General features: G+C 36.8%; 1 protein-coding gene across 1 annotated transcript in view; it reads right to left on the reverse strand.

Annotated features, from left to right (window-relative positions):
- The window catches only part of LOC128367597 (ephrin type-A receptor 6-like), a 161585-nt gene that overhangs the window by 76378 nt on the left and 63173 nt on the right, over positions 1–22034 (reverse strand). Inside the window, exons 3-4 of the mRNA XM_053328205.1 lie at positions 4664–4819; positions 354–689 (exon numbers count right to left, since the gene is read on the reverse strand). Coding sequence (XP_053184180.1) covers positions 354–689; positions 4664–4819 — 492 coding nt within the window. The remainder of the gene's footprint in view (positions 1–353; positions 690–4663; positions 4820–22034) is intronic.

A 22034-nucleotide genomic window follows, 5' to 3' on the forward strand; every position in this document is an offset into this window, starting at 1 on the left:
GTAACAAGCATTTCTTGTAATGAAAGATGTGTTTCATGAATGTATAGCAATAAAAAAAAATATAAAAGTGCATGTGATAAGTGTATTGTGAAAGTTAGTCAAGATTTATAAGCTTTAAGAAACTGAACCTTCCTCTCACTAAAATGAGAAGAAGATATTTTAATATAATAATAATAATATAATAGTATCCCTTACACCATCATGAACTTGTATGATGTATTAGATATACTGTAGATAGATCAAGTTGCCCCCATGTAAGTGCAATCAAACTTTTATCTGCCTTTAAAGTGCTGCAGTACACAAAAGTGACTCTTAACATTACACTAAATTAAATTTAAATAATACATACTCACCACCCTGGTCAGTACTGACGGTGATGATGGCTACCTGCCGAGGGAAGGAGCTCATGTCTGATACACCGTTGAGCGACTCAATCTCAAAAGTGTAGTTGGCGTGTGCTGAGAAGTCCATCACAGTAACAGTGGCGTTGGTCAGGCCTAATGGTCGCGGCAGGAAACGAAGGTCCTCCTCACAAAGCTGGCACTGGTTGGGCTCTGGGCGACAACGTTTGCATTGGATGTTGTAGGTGAGGTCTCGGCGGCCCCCGGTATCACTCGGAGGCGACCACTCCAGTGTCAGACACGATTCGTTAAGGTTAAACATCAAGTTACGAGGAGGAGATGGAGGGCCTGTCAGTAGAAGAGAAATTTTATGAACAGATAAAAAAATCATGAAGAAATCTCTTGCACACCTGAGTAGTCTTCTTGACAGGTGTGTTAGTGGAGTAAACACAAACTAAAAAGGAAGAAGGAGGCACTGTTTTCACTTGCTCAATAAAGACACTATAATAAATACCATGTTTCGGTCACTGACCTTCTTCAGGTATATTAATATTAAGTATACATATACATATATTTACAAAAAATCATTAAAATATCTTTATTGAGCAATTGAAGATGGTATGCGGGTGTTCCCTTTTTCATAAATAGATAAAAGAAAGTTTGTATCATTCGAAAGACAAAAAAAAAAAACCCATAATGAACTGTGGGGAGTTTGATCATTACACAGCTTGGAAGCCCTGGTGTGAAACACATGGTCAGGTGTGGTTGTTGGTCTTGACTTACAAGAGGAACAGAGACTAAAGCTTTGTCAGATGATAATGTCATGCTCTTGCACAAATACACCAGGCATACATCACCAAAAGTCATGTTGAATTAACCATTACCAGTTCATGTTTGCACCGTCACTATGGATTTACAGACAAGTATCACTGGATTAATTTGACACTTAAGAAATCTAAAAACATGATGATCATAAGATCTGCAGTTATGAGAAGCGTCTTCTTCAGAATTGACTTCAAAGTGGATTTATGAACATTTATCCATGACTGGGACACTGGAGATATTTATAGCCCCACAAATGAGTCACACTGAATCTAAGAAGATATGTGGATATATGTTATGTCTGTGTGTTCATGTTTGACAGAGCTATTACTCTGAGGAGTGTTCTTATTGACACAAATTGGAATTGAGATTTCACTTTTACATGTCATGGATTACAGGTTGGTTGAATTATAATCATTAACTACAGCACAGGACTTTCTCATCCAGACTACAGAGGGTTCATAAAAGTGATATGTTTATGACCAATTTCATTCGTTTTGTATCTATGTAACGTCTACACTCACTTAGACTGCTCTCATTTGTCAGAGAGGCCCAATTATGATGAATCCAAGCATTTTTGCTATATATGATCAGTTTGACTCTGCCACCACAGTAATTGCAGTGTTGCTAGAGAGCACAAATCAGCTTGCAGATTAGTCCATAGTTCCAGTTAAAAGCCTAGCAGCTGTTTGGTGAATTTACTGCAGATAATCAGTGCATTTTTACTATGTGCAATGAGGTTGCAAATGTTGTAACAGTCGAAATGGGTTGAAATAAAACGTTGATCACAATCTCCAAATCAGGGGCAGAGAGTAATGATTTGATCTAGGAATAATTCCTAACTGATAAACGGAGGGTGGGAACAAATAAAAAACAACATAAAAAATCTACCCTGGTGGAGCTGGTGAACATTTTGAGACATTGTGTACTTACAGTTGTGTCATAGAGGCATTCTTTTAGAGTAAGAAAACTGCCAATAACATAACACTGGAGATAAGGAACCTTCCATGACTTACTATACTATTCTGTGACCAGGGACGGTGGGAAACATATTTACTGAGGAAAGAACGGGACCTGAAATTGAATCTTGAGGCACACCGCTGCTGAGGTGACTGACACAAAATAGTCAATCAATTAATCTACCAAAAAAAAAGCAGTTAACACAGCTGTTATTATAGAATTTAATTAAAAATCAGATATTACTGCTGAACCACGTAACTCTTCATCATGCATTGCTCTGCTGTGCAGTAAACATCCTTCACCTCCCTCAAATTTCACTTCACTGTGAGGTGTCTCTGTGCTCCTTGGATGTGCGTGTTTGTGTGTCAGGGTAAGTATTGTGCTATAGCAGGCAGTCAGCTGTCAACAGGGTGGAGTTAAAAGGCCAGAGGGATTTGAACACTCCCATCCTGCCAAGCTCACTGTCTGTCTAGACAATGGGATGTTTCCCTCTCCTTCACCATCCCTCTATCTCTCTCCCTTCCTACCTTAGCTAAAAATCTCAGCAGACAGGAAAGCTCCTCCCATCCCTTCTTCACTACTGTCAGCGACTGTCCATTCTCGCTCTCTTTATCTCTTTCTGCCTCTATCAGCCATCATCTCATCTCCTCTATTCTCTCCATCGAGGAGAATCCACCCACCTTCCCTCCTGCAGAGCAACCCCGTTGCCATCAATCAGCTTCTATTCTCCTCTAGGGGGAGATTGCTATCAGCATCCTCCTTCCTTTCTCTCACTGTCTTCTCCATCCAGTCTTTACACTTTCTCTACACCTTTATCTCTCCTCCTGTGACATCCTCTCTTCCTTGCTCTCAACCTTTGTCTTCTGCTCAGACCCTCAGTCTTTAATCTCCATTTCTTTCTTTTACTTAGATGTCAAGAAAATAGTTTATGCTTTGGCTCCTGATTAAAATGAAATGTGCAAATGACAAAAAAGAGCTTACAGCTTGTGAGAACAGATGTGGTAGCTTACTCATTTTAGTCTGCTGCACTTTCACACCCCCCAAGCTTTAATGCAGTGTGTTTGTCTCTGCTGGGTACAAAAGTGGCCTTGAAGATTGAGGATGTGCTTGTGACTGAAAGATATTACTGAACAACTTTTAAAGAGCCCTCAAACAAGCCAACAAAATGAGATACTGTAAGTTCTGATGCTATGACCCTGGGCACTGGTCTCATGTCTATAGGGCCGCATATAATGATTATTTTCTCACTCAATCAATAAGTTGTTTGTTGTAATAATCAAATATTTTGATCACTGGCCAAGATGACATCTCAAATGTCTTTGTTTGTTTCAACTAACTCCAAAATCAAAAGATATTTAGCTAAGGAGCTTGCATCAATTTTTTTTCTTTTTGCCATTTTTTGTTGACTCAAAACTTTAATCATTAATCAAAATAGCTGCTGAATTATTTTCTATGAATTGACTCATCATCTCTACTCATGTCTTCACATTTTGGAAGTAAAACAGTTTAAGAAGCTTATCTTGAAATAAATATCTTTCTGAGACAGTTTTTTGTTGTCTTTATTTAGTCATTTTTTGTTTCTAAAAATCACTGATCAACACTTTGCTTTTAAGGTTTGTGGGAAGACAGATTGGTAAGACTGCTACCCAAGCAGTTAACTTAGAGGTTAAGTGCTTTTATAGCTGTACAGATGCAATCTCGCTACAGCTATATAGCATATTCAGTATATAATGGATTGGATTCAGGTATAATTTTCCCATTCAGGATTTCAGTTAGCAGAGACAAAGTGTTGCGTTATTTGACTCTAAATTTAGAGATGAAATCACTATGTAATGAGCCAAGCCTTTCTGAAGATGTCCTTTAAAAGCAGTATAACTTGCACTGTAAACTTGCAACAACCCCATTGACTTGGTTTTGTCTTGCTGTGAAAGACAAATACACTCTTCCACCCTGGAGAGCTCTCAGACATGGCCCCCGTCTATCTCCGTGACAGCTAAATGGCTTTTTAATTAAAGGAGAATTAGTCCGGTTAAACTGTAATTTAATGCAAATATGAAGTCGTAATGACAGCCAGTGAATCATCGATGAAGACGAGGCAGCTGAACAAAAGCCATGTAATTCATCCAGAGAATCTCTAATGTACAGTTTCACACCAGATAAGTCTGAGAGACCACTGGAGTAATCCACCAGCTCTATAGCCAAAGTAATAATCCTTCCATGATCTCAAGCATACACAAGTATAGAAATATTTCATGTGAAATCACAGTTAACAATGTTTAATCAGCCAAAATTACAATATGACTACCTCTATCTCCTAAACATTATTCATAATCTTCATTATTAGTCATTATTCTCCCAGCTAATCAGGAACATGCTGAGGTGTTTGGGTTCAACCATAGTTGATGCATAAATGGTGGTGAGGCTCAAAGTTCTCTTATGACTCTGATTATATCAAAATGGATGACTAAAAACTCTGCACAACCTCTTTATGCAGTTATGTGTCTAATGAGTAATAGGCAATTAGTTAGTGGTATACTCACGTGTGCAAGCCATAGTTGGAGGATCTTTCTCAGCCCTGAAGAAGCCCTTCTCACAGCGGCAGATTGTAGCGCCTTCTCCATAACTGAAACTGTGTGGAGGGCACTTTGAACACTTGATGTTTCCAGCAAATGCCTTGTAGAAGCCTGGGCGACATGCTGGGGGTGACAGAAAGACAATACGGCAGGGTATGAGAGCAAAGCCAGACTACATCTATAGCACTTGCAGTGGAGTTGCAGGGTGTCAATAATCATCTTGAGTTTGGAATCATAAGTTATGGTAACTGTGTCATGTGAATCAAAAAACTTGCAATGCACAAATCCACACATGTTTTTTCTCTCCCTTATTCAATAAGAAAACAATTTTTAACCCTGAGTCACAGCTTTGATGCTTATTTTATATCTCCACCTGGTGTGTAACTGTCTATGAATAATTAAAACGGAGAGAAATGTGATCACAGAAAGGGTGTTTGAGAGAAACAGCCACATACTGTAGATCACCTGCTAGACCAGTCACAGACCTGCAGTAGGTGGTTTGAATTAGCATGTTTTAAAAAATAATTCGAATGCTGTTTTTGGTTCAGCTTCAAAGTGTCATGAGGTTAAGAGATGACGTGAAAAGTTTAAAAAAAAGCCAACATGCAAAAATAATTTCACTAAATTTACTTTTCAGAAACATTTTGTAAAATGTCATTCATTGAACCTGTAAATTTGAATTACTTAAAATATTTAATCTTCTAATATTAAAGCAGAGTAGAATAGTAGTAATATCCAATCGAAATAAAAAGTTATAACTTTTCAGTCTTTCTCTAATTAGAGGTAAACATCATCTCTTCATTCATATCTGAGAACATAGAGGTAATTTGCATATACAGTATTTATAATTTAATAAGAAGCTTGACAATAGCAGCTGTAACTCTCTGTATGCTTTCCTAACATAGAGGGGTGTTTTAAACACCTCAGTTTGATGCAAAAAAAATGTTGCCAAAATGAGTCTGTGCTTGTTGTAATCCAACACTAACTGTTGAACTTATTCCAGAAACCTTGTGTATGAAAGCGTGTAATGAAGAGGGTTGCTGCAGGATCCGTATTCACACAAAACACATGTATTACTATTAAAACTAAGTTTCTGTATTAAAATTCAGAGAATGAATTAAAAAGTTGGCTTGGAAATGCTCTGTGAGTTTTCTACCGCAGTAAAAAGAAAGGGGGGGAAAAGTGTATCTCCTTTTATAGGCTTAAGCAGATAGGAAAGGAAGCACTGAAGCTCCGCTTTCTTAATACAGTAGTTACAGAGTTCCAACAGCTCCTGTCATCACTGCCATGAAGATTTTTCAGTGAGTTCACTCAGTGACACTCTGTTAAGAACATCACAAAAAATATACAAAAACAGTTATCAACAAAAGAACAATTACAACATATTTTTTGTAAAATGATTTGAAAGTGGCTGCTGCTGTGTGGGTTTAAATCATGCTTCAGTGTGAAACAGTAATACATTTAACAACAAACAAAACAAAGTACACATTGCCTCCCTAGAATAAACAAAACTACTGTAGAAGGTTATTAAATACTATAAGGAAGAAAATAGTGGAAAAAATACATTAGAGACAGCCTTTTAATAAAACTTTCTCAACCTCCAAAGCACTCCCATGTCATAGAGACATGTGCAAAACTCTCCTGCCTGGTGAGATTTCCACTGCTGCTGGTTGTCACAAGGTGCATCGATTTAACAAGGTAACACAAGCTGAGCCATTTGAAGGGATTCACCTTGAAGCACTGAGTGCTTTTGTGTGTCTCCATTGCTGCCTGTGATAAATGGAGCTGTAGGGAGGACAAGGTATCGCTTGAAACCACGACTACTCTGATAAAATAAGGACAATTAGGACAGAGGCAGAGGTTAACACACTCACACACCTACACACACACCTACACACACACACGTCATTGATAGACATGAACTTTTTTAGTGTTGTTTATATTGATGTTTCAGCTTATTTATTTAAATAGAGAAGGATTTAAAAAAGGGTGTTTAAAAAGTTCATAATTAAAAATGGTGAATATCAACTTTTTATGACTTCAATCTCTTAATATTAGAAATTATATTTTCTTTCAAAAAACTCAGTTGAATGCTGACACACACACACACACACACACACACACACACACACACACACACACACACACACAGAGGCTATCTGTATCAGTATGATAAGTGGCATCCCCTATGGCGTACCAAGGCTGCCTTCGTCATTAACCTCTGTTACCGGTGTGTCCTTGAGTCAAATCCGTCAGTCAACCACCCCCACCCCACTAGACCCTGTTTTAGACTCTGTCAACCTAATGATGCCTCTGTCCGACCTTCGCTGAACTGAGGGAGATGTGCCTTTTCGAAACTCACAGCAGCGTTCTGGTCAGGCTCTGCTCCAAGGCCACAGTGGTGCTGTACTTTGGCTGACCATGCATCACCCAAGGATGGACACACACAGTGACAAGGAGGTGAGCACAAACATGCTGGTATATACACACAAACACACACCTCTCGGCAGCAGTGGTAAACAGCACATTTAACTGAACTAGACAGCTTATCATATGAATGAGGCCTGGATTTTAACTGGAAAAATATGAATCAAATACCACTGTTGAGCCATCAAGGAAAACAATATTCCCCTGAAACATAACATGCAAGCATTCATATGTACTGTATTGTATACTGTATTTCTACTGTATATAAAATTTGAGTAATTACAATAAACTCTGGTTATGAATATTACCTCTGATTCATACAGATGAAAAACTCTTGGTATTGAAAAGAGCTTGAACATTAGACAGCTGATGGTCTGGTGATTTGTGAGATTAAGGAGTCAACTGGGCAATAATGCATGTCTCCATCAAATATTGTGCAACACTGTTTCATGAGTTGAGGTTTCTCACATTTAAAAATAAATAAAAGTTTGAGAAGGTCTTGATGCATAATGCATTAAAGAAAGTTTTACAAACCTTCATACGCATTAAGTTGTACAGTATGCATGGAGTCTGTCTATTCAACATGAATACATTAAATATGTTTTATTTATGGAAATATAACTTTATTTATATGGTGTGGAGGCAACTTAGAAAACCAGACAAAAAGTGCTGATGTTTGCCTTTCACACAGTGGCTCATTTATGTCACCATAAAAAAAAAAAAAGTTATAAAAGTGTAAATTATTAATATTTTTAGTATTTACAGTGGCATACCAGTGTTTCAATAAAAAAGCACAAAAACAAGTTGGAATAAAATCACTTTACTTTTAAATGAATGAAATGTATGTATGTTATTTTCTGTATTTTCTCAATAAAGAAACAATTCTCTTTTTTTACAACCTTGAACTTTCTGTAATAATATTCTGATTGATCATCACTAAATATTTGTACCATTTTTCTTGAAACATGGGTACCTGGTAGCCTTATACTTATGACAAAAGTCAATAAGTAATAAGTTAGATTTATAGCTGACTCCGCTGAAAAAGGGACACCGTGCATGTGGTGTAACAACAAATACTGCAGTGCTAGACAAAGAAAGAGTTAAAAATCAAGGACATTGCCAAAAAATAAAATCTGTATGAAAAAGCATTATTTATAAATATATAAGTATCTAGCAGCATACATCTTTATACCACAGTTTATTACATTATACTAAGTATTGTAAGTATAATTAGAAAATAGCAAACAATTAATAATTGATATATTTGATATGGATTAATAGTGTTACTTAAATTAATTAATTATTATTATTCACTCATTTAAACATTAAGAGATATTATGAACATCCTGGTGCCTCCTGTTATTAACTCCTGTCTGTATCAAGTGTAGTGAAGCTGTATTGATATTGAGAGAACATGCTGTGCTGTGTATGTTTGCCTGTCTGTCAGACAGAGCTATGGTATGACCATCGTGCTGCTTGTTGACTCCAAAGCCCATGACAGATATTTAAAGTGAACATAAGGCAGCACAGAGATAACAGAACCACAGATGCTGAGTTGGAATACTAAATCAGCAGACATCATGTACAGTGATGCATCATAAATGACAAATAATTGTAGCTGAGGTATGAATGTGACTTAGTAGAAAAGTTGGTAAACCTGACTATAAAAAGCAAGTCCAAACTATACTTCATCTAACATTTAATGAAAGCATAGTTATCACGCTATAACTTTTCTTCCAAAACAGCACAGGGATTACACGCACCTGAAATAACTGAAGTTAAAAAATATGATCATACTTGCCTTATATTTACAAAATACAGATATTATAGTTAAAATAATACATGTAACACATCATGATGCATCATTTTACTAAAAAAAAACATAAATAGTATCAGTATTATTACTGATGTATTTCTTCAATGAACCTCACCCTCAATTGTGAGACATATTTATGGCCAGTTCAGTGCACTGGCAAAGCAGCCACATTAACCTCAAACATAAAACATGGGCCTAACTTTTTGACCTGTAAGAATAATTTTTAATGCTTTTGTTCATCATCTGTAATGTGAAAATATGAGATTTCGACACAGTGTGAGGAATAAAATAGTTCAGTAGTTCATAGTTCAGTAAGAAAAAACAAACAAGACAGAATATCTCTCCTGCGTGAATGCTATGAGATATTTGACAGACAAAATGAGATTCAACTCTGGGGCCTCGTTACTGATGATTCCAATAATCGATGTTTAGGGGGCAGCCCTTTTGTAGTCCTCTGAAGCAACTACAGCTGAGGAGGGGATGAGAAAATAGTTTCTTGACCCCCCAGCCTTTGGGACCCTGATCTAATTCTAGGCCTTCAGCCCAAGGTTAATGAGATCTGGAAGTCATCCAGAACATCTTCCAGCCCGGGGCTAGAGCCCAGAGCTGGGCCCTGAGACCCAGAGGCAGCAGATTGGATGGTGAGGCCTGCTACTTCGTACTCACTGGACCTGAACAACACAGTAGCAACTGGCAGGCAGATCATGTATGGGCAGCAGACCTGTCTGTCTCTGAACTGTATACACTGTATGACCATCTGCTGGAATTTCTACCCTTCTCTGGTGAACGAAACAGTTCCTTCTTCAATACAACTAATGTTTTTCAGTTATTTCACCAGAAATTTGTTGTCAGAAGGATTGATACAACACTCTGTAAAAACTATGCAAAAAAGAATCAGAGATTCCAGGAAGTCACTGCACCATCCAAGTGAAAGTCGAGTCAATAACCCCCCCCCCCCCCGTAAAAGCGCAATTTGTCCTTCTTACACTTCAGTTTTTGTTGCTGGTAGGCAGATTCAGTTACCTTTGGCCACAGCAGGCTTGCTGTTTCCACCTAATTCCAGTCTTTCTGCTATGCTAAGCTAACTGGCTGTTGGCTGTATCTCCATGTTTATCATTAGACATAACCGTGATATCTGTCCTCTCACTCCTGGCAAGAATATAGAATTGTTGAGTCTGTCGATCCAGCACAACTCATCTGTGCATCTTTATTGGTAGGCTATACAGTATGCGTGTCCTGGTTTTCGTGCATGAGTTAAAGTCTTTGCAGTGTATAGCCGATGATGGTGGGTTCCTCTCCCGGTGGTCAGCGAAGAAGAACAATTCCAAGAGGAGCACAATTCTGCAGCATTTACTTGCAGAACCACATCAACAAATGTTGCAGAATAGTTCAGCTCTTGAAATCAAAGGCAGCGTGGTGAGGAGGCGATGCAAAAGATGATAGATCATTGCAGAGATGGTGGCGAGATGCAGCTTTTGAAACTTATTGCATATGGAAAATGGAAGACGTGCACTTTTTTCCAGTTTTATTCCACAGAAATATTAACCTTTCTCTTTGTCTCATCTATGAACACTATAAAAGAAAACAATTAGACGCCTTATTGCTTTCTGTCTCTGCTGACACAGAACCCATAATAGCAAAAGAGTAGTCCCTGGTCCCCTTTCTTTCTCTATGCACAATAACACACCATCAAGATAAAATAACAACCCTGTTCTCTTTACTCAGGGAACATTATATTCACATTCACTTCTACAAAAAGGAAGTGGCTATTGGTGCAGATTGTTATGTGTCAATAGTCTATTTATTGTTGATGCAGAATGATTATATATGCACATTGGTGTTGATTGTACAAGAAATTATTAAATTTCAAAATTGAGAAACATTTTTGCCTGTAGCTGATATGACAATCTTTCTCATGACCTGGGTTAAAATGGTTAGGAACTATCCCACTTTTATCAGATTTAATCAGTGTAAGGGAAAGATCATGGTTTAATGGCAAAAACGCCTGACATGATGGTAAAATATGCCCATTCTGTACCAATAGAACAAACTACTATTGGCACAGAAAACCAGTCTGAACCAACAGCCTGTGGATTACTGGCAAAGAGTCCCGTCCTCGTCAATAGTTGGTAAATTATTGCACCGCTTCCATAGTACCAAAAAAAAAAAAAAGACAAATATGACAATATCAAGCCAGAAACAGTAAATTGAGTTCATGTCTGTGGTTACAGGTAACAGGACTAATCTGTGTTCTTACAACAATCCGTCTTTAAGCTAAACAATAGGCTGTTCCTACTATCCCTCGAGATGATGAGAAGTCACATATCTTCGACATCTCTTAAGGAAGCAGTTGCAGTGACACTCTTAAATGTACTTTCAAAATAGTTTGTAATCAGGAACTACACTCAAAATGAAATGCTCTCCTCTCTCTTCATTCGGTTGTTCATCAGCCCTCATGTCTCTCTTCATTAGCTGAAGTGAGCACTATCTCTGATTATCACTTGAGGATTAGTGGGCCTCTCACATATTTCTGCTGAGGGGTTGAGAATGATGTTGCTTAGTCAGTGACACAAGACTTGCTGGTGTGAGCTTCAGAAAGTTATTCATAATGACTATGTACTGCACTGTATAATTCTTTTATCTTTATTAATTTTATCGTATCAACATTCTCAGCAGTATCAGTCACTATTCATCTTTAAACACCACCTCAAAAGTACTTTTTATACTTAATACATTTTCATGTCCTCACCTGTATTTACAACCATTAGTAAACCATTCCCCGTACAGGCACTCTCTCCTATTTGCTTCCTGATTTTAATCTCATTCATGGCATTTAGGAATCTGGATCTGGAGGCAGAGCAGCATGTTTAATAGCAAGCACAGCAAGCTTGACTCAGTAATGAAGTGAGCAGAGTGAGACTCTCCTATCAGACACATTAGAAGCTATGATTTAGCCTATGCAGAAAAACTTTAGACCTTTGTCCTGTCTTTGAATCCATTTAATAGCATAAAATACAGATCATTTTCTATTTCTAAGTACCTTCTTGCCACAATTTCGTGTATTTTACTGATTTCTTTTTTTTCCAGTTTAATCAAACTCATACTTTGTAGCATGAAGGTTGCATTGAATTAGGGTTTGATGAGATACAATGGCTACAGATTCATTATTGAACATCTCACAGGTAACACTGCCAATATGCTCTTTCAATGGAGGCTATGTTAAAAGACAATACAGTTAACAAGGATGACCAGAGATAATTATTTGTACAATTGACAGCATGTATGGTGGAGTGTAAGCGTTGTTAAAATCCCCTACAGTTAGAGCACCATTACATCACTGCTTAATGCAACTTCTATTTCAACTATAACAGACATTCTTTTTGTTAAATGCTTTGCCTTACTGACTCTCTCCTTCCCTTAGGCCCTGTTTTATTTTACCGTGCTGTGTTTCAGACCAGTCTACCATTCATCATCTGTACACCAGTAGCCCCTCTTGAGTTCTGCAAACCATGAGACCCTGCTTCTCCCTGCACACCTGTTCCTTAATCCCTCATCAAGCCACATTCTGTCCATGGTTTTCTCATTAAAGCCCACACACCAGCCACTCTTTCACCACTACAATGCAGTAGCTGCAAAATTGTCTATGTTCCTTCTCTGCTATTATATTTTAGCTATTGCTTTTATTTAACTACATACAAATCTCTCTTTTTAAACCAATTGTAACAATAATAAATACAGTATTCTGTCAGTACTGTCCCTGCCCTGTTCCTGTAACTGCCTGTTTGTGCCCTGCATTACAACTTCAATGTGAATTTAACTCATCATTCCTTTCAATGAGGAATGGGGGGGGGGGTATTGTTCAGTCTGGTTGAACTTTGAACTTTTTAAAACAGTGGGTTGGATTAACATTCAAGAAATATGTTATGTTGTGTTTTATTTAATAGGAATCCAAAGTGAAATAACACAAGCAGCACAGCACAGTGAGTTTTCATAAGCCGTGTACAACTTTTTGTATTTCACAACTGTTGAAATAGTGTTGTTAGCCTGCTATTTCTCTCAGTTTTTGCCCACACTGTTCCCTGTTCTTCCTGTTTTTTGTCACACTGTATGAGAAGCAAAATCTGGTGTGTTTGTTTGTTTGGACTATATCCAAACTGCCAAACTGTAAGTCTTTTCATTGATTCAAGCTAATTTCCTTTACTGTAATTTAACCTGCTCTGCTTGTGTGTACACATTTGGGACCTGTGCTGTGTGCCTTAGTATCTGACATTGACTTCACATTAATTCACTTCACTAGCGTAGTGCCTAACCCTAACCCTAACCCTAACCCTAAGTCAATGGAAAGTGTATTTTAGTAAACACATTTCTGTTGGTGTCTTATCAAATCATTGTAACACAATTACATTTTATATTAGTATTTTAATAATAGATTATCCTATTATAATAACCCTTTTGTGCATCACATTTCTGTTGCTGTGTAACAAAAACTGCTTTGTACTCATACTTTGTACATATATAGTGTATATTTGGTCTCACAAACTGCGCATAAAAAACCTGGCACATGCATGCGATACAAGCACAAAGAACACTATCCATGAGCGGAAAAGTATTTCTGCTCTGTACGTACTGTCCAGCGAGCACAGGGCTGTGATGAGCACAAGTTCGATCCTCCCTACAGGCTTGTAACTGCTCAATACTCGCTCACTCTTCAAATTGACTTTTGAGACATTTAGCTGATTCTCCATTTTATTTACCACTTACAGACATGAAAATTGTTAGACATCATAGCAAAAGCCTGTTCAATCCACTTTCAGATCTGTGCAACCTTTATTTTGTTCATGAAAACAGAAAATGGGTATATGGTTACTGGTATCATCCATCCAGATCACATTAAACCTGGGATGTATTCCAGAAAGCGGGTTTAGGAAACACTCTGAGTTTGTTTGAGTTTGACATGTGTGAAACTCTGGGTTTTCAGTTAGAGAAAGAGAGCTAACTTAAACTCTTGGTCAGTTACCATGGTAACTCACATTGAGAACCGAATTTGCTCAGTGGCAGCTTTTCTTCAGGTCCTCTTAGAGCCAGACACACTGTTTCATTTCCTCATCCATTCAGTCCCCATCCAAACACGTGTTGAAGCGCATTAATTAGCTGAGGTTGATTGGATATTAGTTGGTTACTCAAGGACTATCTAAGAGTCTCATGTTCTACTTCTGAGGCATCTAAACTACCTCACATCTGTGTTCTCATCAGTTAATCTAGTGACTACAGTAGACTACATGATGCAGTAACTACTAATCCCTCATGTACACACTAATGTCAGCAGAACTGGTCTCAGGTACAATGCACCTTTTAAATGGAATGAACTGCAAATTGCCCTAAAACCTGAGTCTTACATTCCTCTCAGACAATTGAGAACTTTATTATCTGATATTTTCATATTGCTTATTTTTTTGTCTATTGTGTAGTTGTGTTGTTTCTGTCTGCTGATTGTGTTCTTGTCTTGTGAATTGTTTTTTGTTTGCAGGTCTTAAAAATATCTTAATCTCACTAAGACTGCCTGATTAAATAAAGATTAAATAAAATAAATAAACAAAAAGCCTACCTAAAGTTATAGCTTTTATGTGCCTCAGTCATTTCTTTGAAAATAGATTTTTGCCTTCACATTCAAATATTACACAGCGTGATATCACCTTCAGCTCACAATAAAACGTATGCATATTCTTTTTTTTTATAACATTGTGACTCTGTGCACACAAGACAGCTGTCAGATTTTCACAACAGTTCCTGCACTGAAACATAATGTGTAATCTCTGTTTAAATTTATAAAATAGGTATGAAGCTTTAGACACATAGGCAGGATCAATGAATAATCATCTCTATCACTCATGATGTGATTGGTTGCACTGAGGGTAGAGAAGCTCTTTAGACATGATACATATAGATGTCTAAAATTCAAAAATATACTGTATTTTAACATTGACCCATTTTTTAGTCTAAATCACCAAACACATTATAACTGGATCAGATTGTGAGTCATGTCTCTATGTCTTTGATCTATATATATTTTTATATCTTTATATTTTTCATCTTCAGTTGCTTTGTCCCCTGTCAGATTAAAGCAGAATAAAGATATTTAAAATGTAATGTAGGCTACAGCTTAATACACACTTAAATTACATTTATTCATCCATTACGGAAATGTAAGTTTGGTAAATGATGAATTGATGGACTATACTGAATATTTTACAGTGTTCATTTATTGAGATTTCTCCAGCTCTGACTTGTTTTTGTTAAAGATAATGTCGTCTTAATAACGTCCACATACACATGCATTAACATCTCTACATCCACTGGATTAAAATGAAGGCTCTGCCTTTTATTTACATGTCACCATGATGAATTGTAGTATTGGAGCTCCATTGATGATGGCTTTGTTCATTCACTACACACATGCCGAACTCAGAGTGAACATACTCAATATATTGAACTGAATCCTTTCAGCTGTTCTTGAACTGTAAACTCTGAATTTCCCATCTCAAGGTTCATCAACTCAGAGTTCAATGTCAGACTCAGAGTTTGTCTAAGTGGTCATAAGTATATGGTAAAAACAGGATCAGCTGCTAAATGTCAATACTTCTGTTTCCCTTGGTTCTCTTAAGCAGCTGCCTTTCTTCGACCGACTATGTCAGTGATCAAACCAAATAGCCAATCCAAGATCTTGGTCAGTGGTCAAAGTCTGACCAGTGCTAGCTATTGCTGAGTAGTTGTGCACACAGAGCAGAAATATTCCCTCGCAAAGATGCTTTTCTGCTCATATGTATTGTCCTGTGCGCATGTATCATGTATCATGTGTTTATGCCTGGTGCCTATGTGTGCAGGTTTTGAGACTAATTGAGCACCATATCCGTCCTCTCCAGGTATGTTAATTAGAGCGACACTACAAAAATAAGCAAATGTGTTTATCCACCATAAGTTTATATTGTTGACATCCAGCTCAGTAAAACGTACACATGACAATGGAATATCACATTTTAGAGTTTTAGAGAGTTAAATGTGAGACGGGAACACAGAGAGAAACACAAAGGGAAGAAAGAGCAAATTAACCATTATAAGTAAGAGCCACTTTTCATCAAAGATGGTGCTGGATGGGCTAATTCAGGGGCAACCATCACTTACATATCAGTGACATTATCACAGACAAAGATCTTTTTATGGACTTTTTAGAGGTCAGCCTCAGTGATCTCATAATAAAAATGTTTATAGCAGCATAGAAACAGTCTTGCTCCTAATTAACTAACAGAGTAGTAAACGTCTCAAAAAACATCCGTTACCTCTGAAAGAGAGCAGAGTTCTTGTCTAAATCTTACCTTGAAGATGAAAATGGTGGTTAGTAGAGGCTTCAGGGTTGAATATTAAATTTTGTTTTTATAGTCTGAGCCAGACCACTGACATAATTTCCTGACTGGCTCCAAGACCAACTATTGGGATATATCTTATAAATGATCACAAGACATAAAGTAAAATACATAAATCTGAGTTTTTATCATTGGCGAGTGGCAGGTGGTGGGACTACCTTTACCTGTTGCTAAAGTCATTCAGTATGTGTTTGGTGAGTAACTATAGTTTAGGACACAACTGCTGTAGGTTCAGATGTATTTGGTCACAGTAATCACATAAGTAAGTGTCTTGAGTGATGTCTTAACAGTAAAACACCTCACTTGAAGGCATGTTTCCTTTCCTCACCTTGTCTTCATATGCTGCCCTTTAAATAGTGTTTCTCTCCCATTAAAACAGTGCTGTACCATTCATCGCTCTGATATCAACTGATATAAATGCAATGACTGTAGCCTATTATTGTATTTACGGATGACAACCCCTTCTTCTCTATGTTTGTTTTTTTTTTCTTTTTTGGAGTATGTGTAAGTATAAAAAAAACTAAAAAACAGAATTAGCCGAAAGCGTAATTATTACTTGTGGCAGCAGATGCTGCTGTTCATGCTGCTCCGTTATTATTACCAATTTGATAATAAGTAGATGACAAAATCCTACATGGATTTTAAGAAGGTGGACTTCATGTTGCTGTTGCTCTATTACTTTTCATCAATTTACAGTAGCTTAACTTTATCTCAACTTTTCCTCAATTATGTTTACATTGCTTCTCTGTCTCTTGCTCCAACACAGACACCTGTAGTACGCTCGCCTCAACTCGATTCTAGATTCTTGATTGAACAAATGAGGGGGGGCTTTGTCCACTCAACTACAATATGAAACATAACTAGAAGTTAACCTGTATTGGAAGCATCTTAAAGTGACCTTTAAGCACCATTGCAGGGCTATTGAAATGAAATGACTGTGGGCTGAGTTATTTTCTTCACCTAACCAGAGCTGGTTAAAGTTTTGTCAGTTTTGTGAGATGTGGTGTGTGTTGGTTGGTTTACTCATTTGTTAGTGCTGGAATACTTAATACTTAATAAGATGAACTATATACTAACTCTGGCATGTGCACACTGGACACCATCTGGATGCTACACTGCCCTCATGCTTCTTCTTTCAGTTTCTTTCATAATTATAAAAACATTTTTGGAATTTGTGAATCAATTCAGAATCACAGATGGTAAGAGTCATAATACTTATCTTCATCTTATGTGAGTGGATTTTTTCACTAATGTATGCTAATATGTTGTGAACAATAAACATTGAGGCTGTGAATATATTCTGTGATTCCGCTGTGAGTCATTTCTTGAATAAAAGAGCCCTATGTGATCTTGTACCTTTGTTTACATTTAGTCACATCCTTATTATAGAATTTAATGTTACATTTACAAGAAAGCAGTTCCTAAATAGTACAACTATTTATTCACTGCCTCTAAAACAGTTTCATTGCATTTACATTTATTCCACTGTTTTCATTTTTTAATTAAACTTAGAAAAAACTCAGAAATCATAAGGCTCTATACCTCTTGAATAAGACAGAATGTGTGTCAATGTGTGTATGTACAGAAGCCTAATGACTTACTATTGTAAGGTGTTATGAAGATTAGCATGACCAAACTTTTCCCTCACTCCCAGCCTCACTTCTGCATGATTGATGCTGATTGTGGTTTTAACACGCTGTTAAATCGACAGCAAATCGTCTTTAGCAGAGGTCGCATTAGCATAAAGGCCTTCTTGTGGAAAATAAACAACGGCAATGTCTTCTCAAAAACAGCACAAACAAAAGAGGGAGATAATGACATGGCAGCCCTTTAGTAACATCAACAACATAATGGAGCTGGAGTGAAATTAAAATGGATCAGTCAGTGTAAATGCCTTTGGTGATGCTGTCTCTCCCTCTTTATTTCTCTCTTTGCTTTCCACTGTCTTCTCACAGACTCATGAAAAGAGGCTCATATTCAGTCACATGAATACGCAAAATATTTACAAGTGTGGGAAAATACTGATATATTACACATGCACCATGAGCATATGCATTAAGATTTGACTCCTTTTTTCCCTCCTGTGAAACAAGCAGGCTCTTGAGCATCACTCACAGACATATAAGAGAGGAAGAGAAGCACCCTCTCATTTGTTAACATAACTGAAGGAGGGAGAACAACAAATCATAAAAGCCTGAAAAGCTTTGAAATAATTATTACAGGTATACTCCACAGATATATAATGTAGCCAGCATATTAAAAAAAACAAAAAAGAAGAGAAGAGAAGAGAAGAGGCTATTGAGATATCCACACATGCAGTATAGTTGGTGAGAAGTGAGAAAATATTGCAGTTACACCGTAAGTGCGTAGGGGTTGTATGTATTTAGAAACCACTTTGTGAAAAATTGTGAGAGCAAGTGCAGTTCTGCCAAATCAGAAAGAGAGAAAGACAACAGAATATATCTTTGCTTCATTACTTGAGTCTACTGGCCATCTCTAGGAGAAGCAAAGTTAGAAGAATGGACTCATGTACCTGTGACCTGTCATTTTGCACACATAACTGGCATTAATGGTAAAGACACAATAAATAAAGTTTATTTTAAATTACAGTAAAATCATTTGTGTGAACAAAGTTGTGGTGCTAGAAATTTTAATTTAATTTTAATTTTAATGCCAATCATTTCAAATAAATCTTTAAAGTTTGGTATATTATAGTGAACAATTTTGTTCATTTTCTTTGCTGTAGATGAAACTGTTTATATGAAGGGCATGGCAATCAACAACTTCAATTCAATAGCCTCTGTAAATGCCAATGAATGAGCCAGAGGCTGGTTCGTCAGGCTAGCCAATGAGTGGAATAGGGAAGTTCTGACCAATGAAAGTGCAGGAGAAAGACAACTCAAACATGCACACACCTGCTCACATCTCACACATCAGATCACATATAATAAGACAGAAGTATTTTATTTAACTTAACTTTACAAAAAATTTATGTCTGGAATGAATAATAACACCCTGTCTCCTAGAAATTGTTTTCATATACAGCTCAATTATAACAGCAAAGCGGTTTTGTTAGAAAAGAAATGCTAGCTGAATTAAGTTTTCTTTCAACATAATGAGAAAAGTTTTTAAGGAACCTAACAGAGTTAAATGCTCAGAACCCAGTACAACAAACCCAGTTGTTTTTCCCACCAAAATATCCCATCTTGCAGCACAATAACCACTAGTAGAAACCACAGCATTATTAAACTTTTGATGGTTATTTTTAGGCACTAGCAGCCCTCTTTTTTCTCATTTTTATTCCCTACTAGCAGGAAAACCTGGCCTGCAGCATCTATAGGAAACATATAAATTTTCTTTTCTCTAATTTCTTTTCCTAGCTCATATAGAGCTCATATTTTTTTCAAGCTCAAATACAGACTCCTTGTGTGATTATCCATGTTTTTGCAGATCAATTTACTGTTGCCTTTTCCTCATTCAGTATATTATCTCATTTTAGCTCCTGGATAACTTTGTTCCATAAACCATTCATATCAGCATGTCAGTGTCTCCTCTAGTTTTAATTGGCTTCCTTAGTGCAGCATCTCCAGATTTCATCAGTTTCCACACATTTCCATGATACCACAGTCAATTGTTTTAGTTTTAGATTTTATCTGTATCCTCACATTAAATCCCTCACTCACTGAAATGATTATGTGAGTAAAAGTATCACAGTCATTGTCCTCATTGTCAGGGGACAGTATTTCATCCCAGTCCAAGCTGTTGGGTTCACTGACAAATTCTTCCTTCTTTGCTTTGAGTATACACTGAAGGATCATTGTTTTAGCTGCTGTGGTATTTTATCTATTTTTAGTCAGTTGTTTTTGCACATAGGGTTTGGTTATGATCTATGGAAGAGGATTTGGGCCAGTGTGGGGAAAAAAAGTGAGTTCTGACTTTTTTCTCAGAATTCTGAGATTAACCTTGACTCATATTTCTTTAATTTGATTAATGTATAAGCAACAAGAGCAACACTATGATAGGAACAAGCTATACAAAAACAATAATATTTGAACATAAATGTCCTGAGCTGAATGAATGACTTTATTATTTTAAAATTATTGTAACATTATAATTGACATGACTTCAGGATGAACAAGTACCTTTTCCTCCTGTAAGATTATATATATATATATATATGAGCAATATCACAACTTTAAGCTCTGTGGTTATAATTGGGAAAAGTTTGTGGTTTCAGTTCCATGTCATAAGGGCACACTCATCCTGTCTCCTGCTTCAGCTGGACTGTAAGACTACAATCTTTCACTAATCTAAAGTGCTGAGAGTCTATAAACATTAACAAAAAAAGGTTGCTGCTTTATGCTTTACATACAATGAACAGAGATGGCACTACATGGGTGAATATTGTAAATATTGAAACAAATGAATACAGTCAACATTTAGTAGATCTATTCAATATCAACATTATGCAACTGGGCAGACATTTCTTATTATGCTGATAATTCTGGCAGTATTATATTTCAAACTGAACAAATTTACTCTTTCAAATTAGTATACAAACTTAAATCCTACAATACAATAAAAGATTTATGTGTGCTTTCAGAGGGTACAGGCACATGCATGTATTAGCAATTTTGCACAGAGGATTGTGCGTGTCTCAATGTTTGTCAGTGTGTGTTCTATAATAGCTTATTTCTGCTGCTGTAAGAGCCAAATGTTGAGAGTTGAACTTACCCTCAGGTTCAGTGTCCTGGCATGTAATGCAACACACTTGGTCTGCAATGGGATATCAGCTCAATTTCACCTGAACAACACAATGCACAGTGAGGTATCTGAGACTGTGAGTGCTGATGTTATATAGCTGGGTAAGACTTTTCACCTTGTGTTCTCCTGCTGAGCTTCTTTGGTTAGGAGGACTAACATATACAACCACTGTAGCATTAACATAATATTTCTTCAACCAAGTACCCTGGGTAAGGATTACAGCAATATTCCATTATAATGGGAAAATTAAAATGTCACAAGCAAGCTGCCTCTTTGAGAACCAAAATAATAAAAACGACAACTGGCAAAACTTTAAAATTAATATTCAGAGTCAACAATGATGAGACTGATAATCCTGTGATTTTCCTTCCATGAGTCAGTCAAGTGAGTCACAGCTAATCATGTGCAAGTTAACATCAATACTAATCAGTTGTTTTCCAAAAGTAGTTCATTTATTTTTCATTATTGTTGTTTTGATAAACAGCCAGTATTGGCACTACAACTGACTACAACAGGCAGAACAGCATATGGTCTGTCTCTCTTTAAACTTTTAACACTAAGCACACACCTATACAGCTACTTTGATCTGGCTCTGGGTGACGCCATGTAGTGCTGGCACAGACCACCTCCACACAACATAAAAAAACATCTTTTACACCAAAGCTTTTTTTTTTTTTTTTTTTTTAAGGGTCCAGTGAAATCCTTTCCATACATACAATTACAAAATCAAAGTGAACATGAAAACAAAACAACAAGCATGATCAGCCTTATGATATGTTAGATAGTCTCTGTGTGAATGATTTGATGATTTGTTTGATAGTCAGAAAGAATAATACATGATAATAATAAAACATAGCATTGTTGTAGTGGCAGAACGTTACATGAATGCAACATACTACAAATCAAAAACACT

The sequence above is a fragment of the Scomber japonicus genome, chromosome 11, assembly GCF_027409825.1.
Source record: "Scomber japonicus isolate fScoJap1 chromosome 11, fScoJap1.pri, whole genome shotgun sequence".
In the NCBI taxonomy this organism is placed as follows: Eukaryota; Metazoa; Chordata; class Actinopteri; order Scombriformes; family Scombridae; genus Scomber; species Scomber japonicus.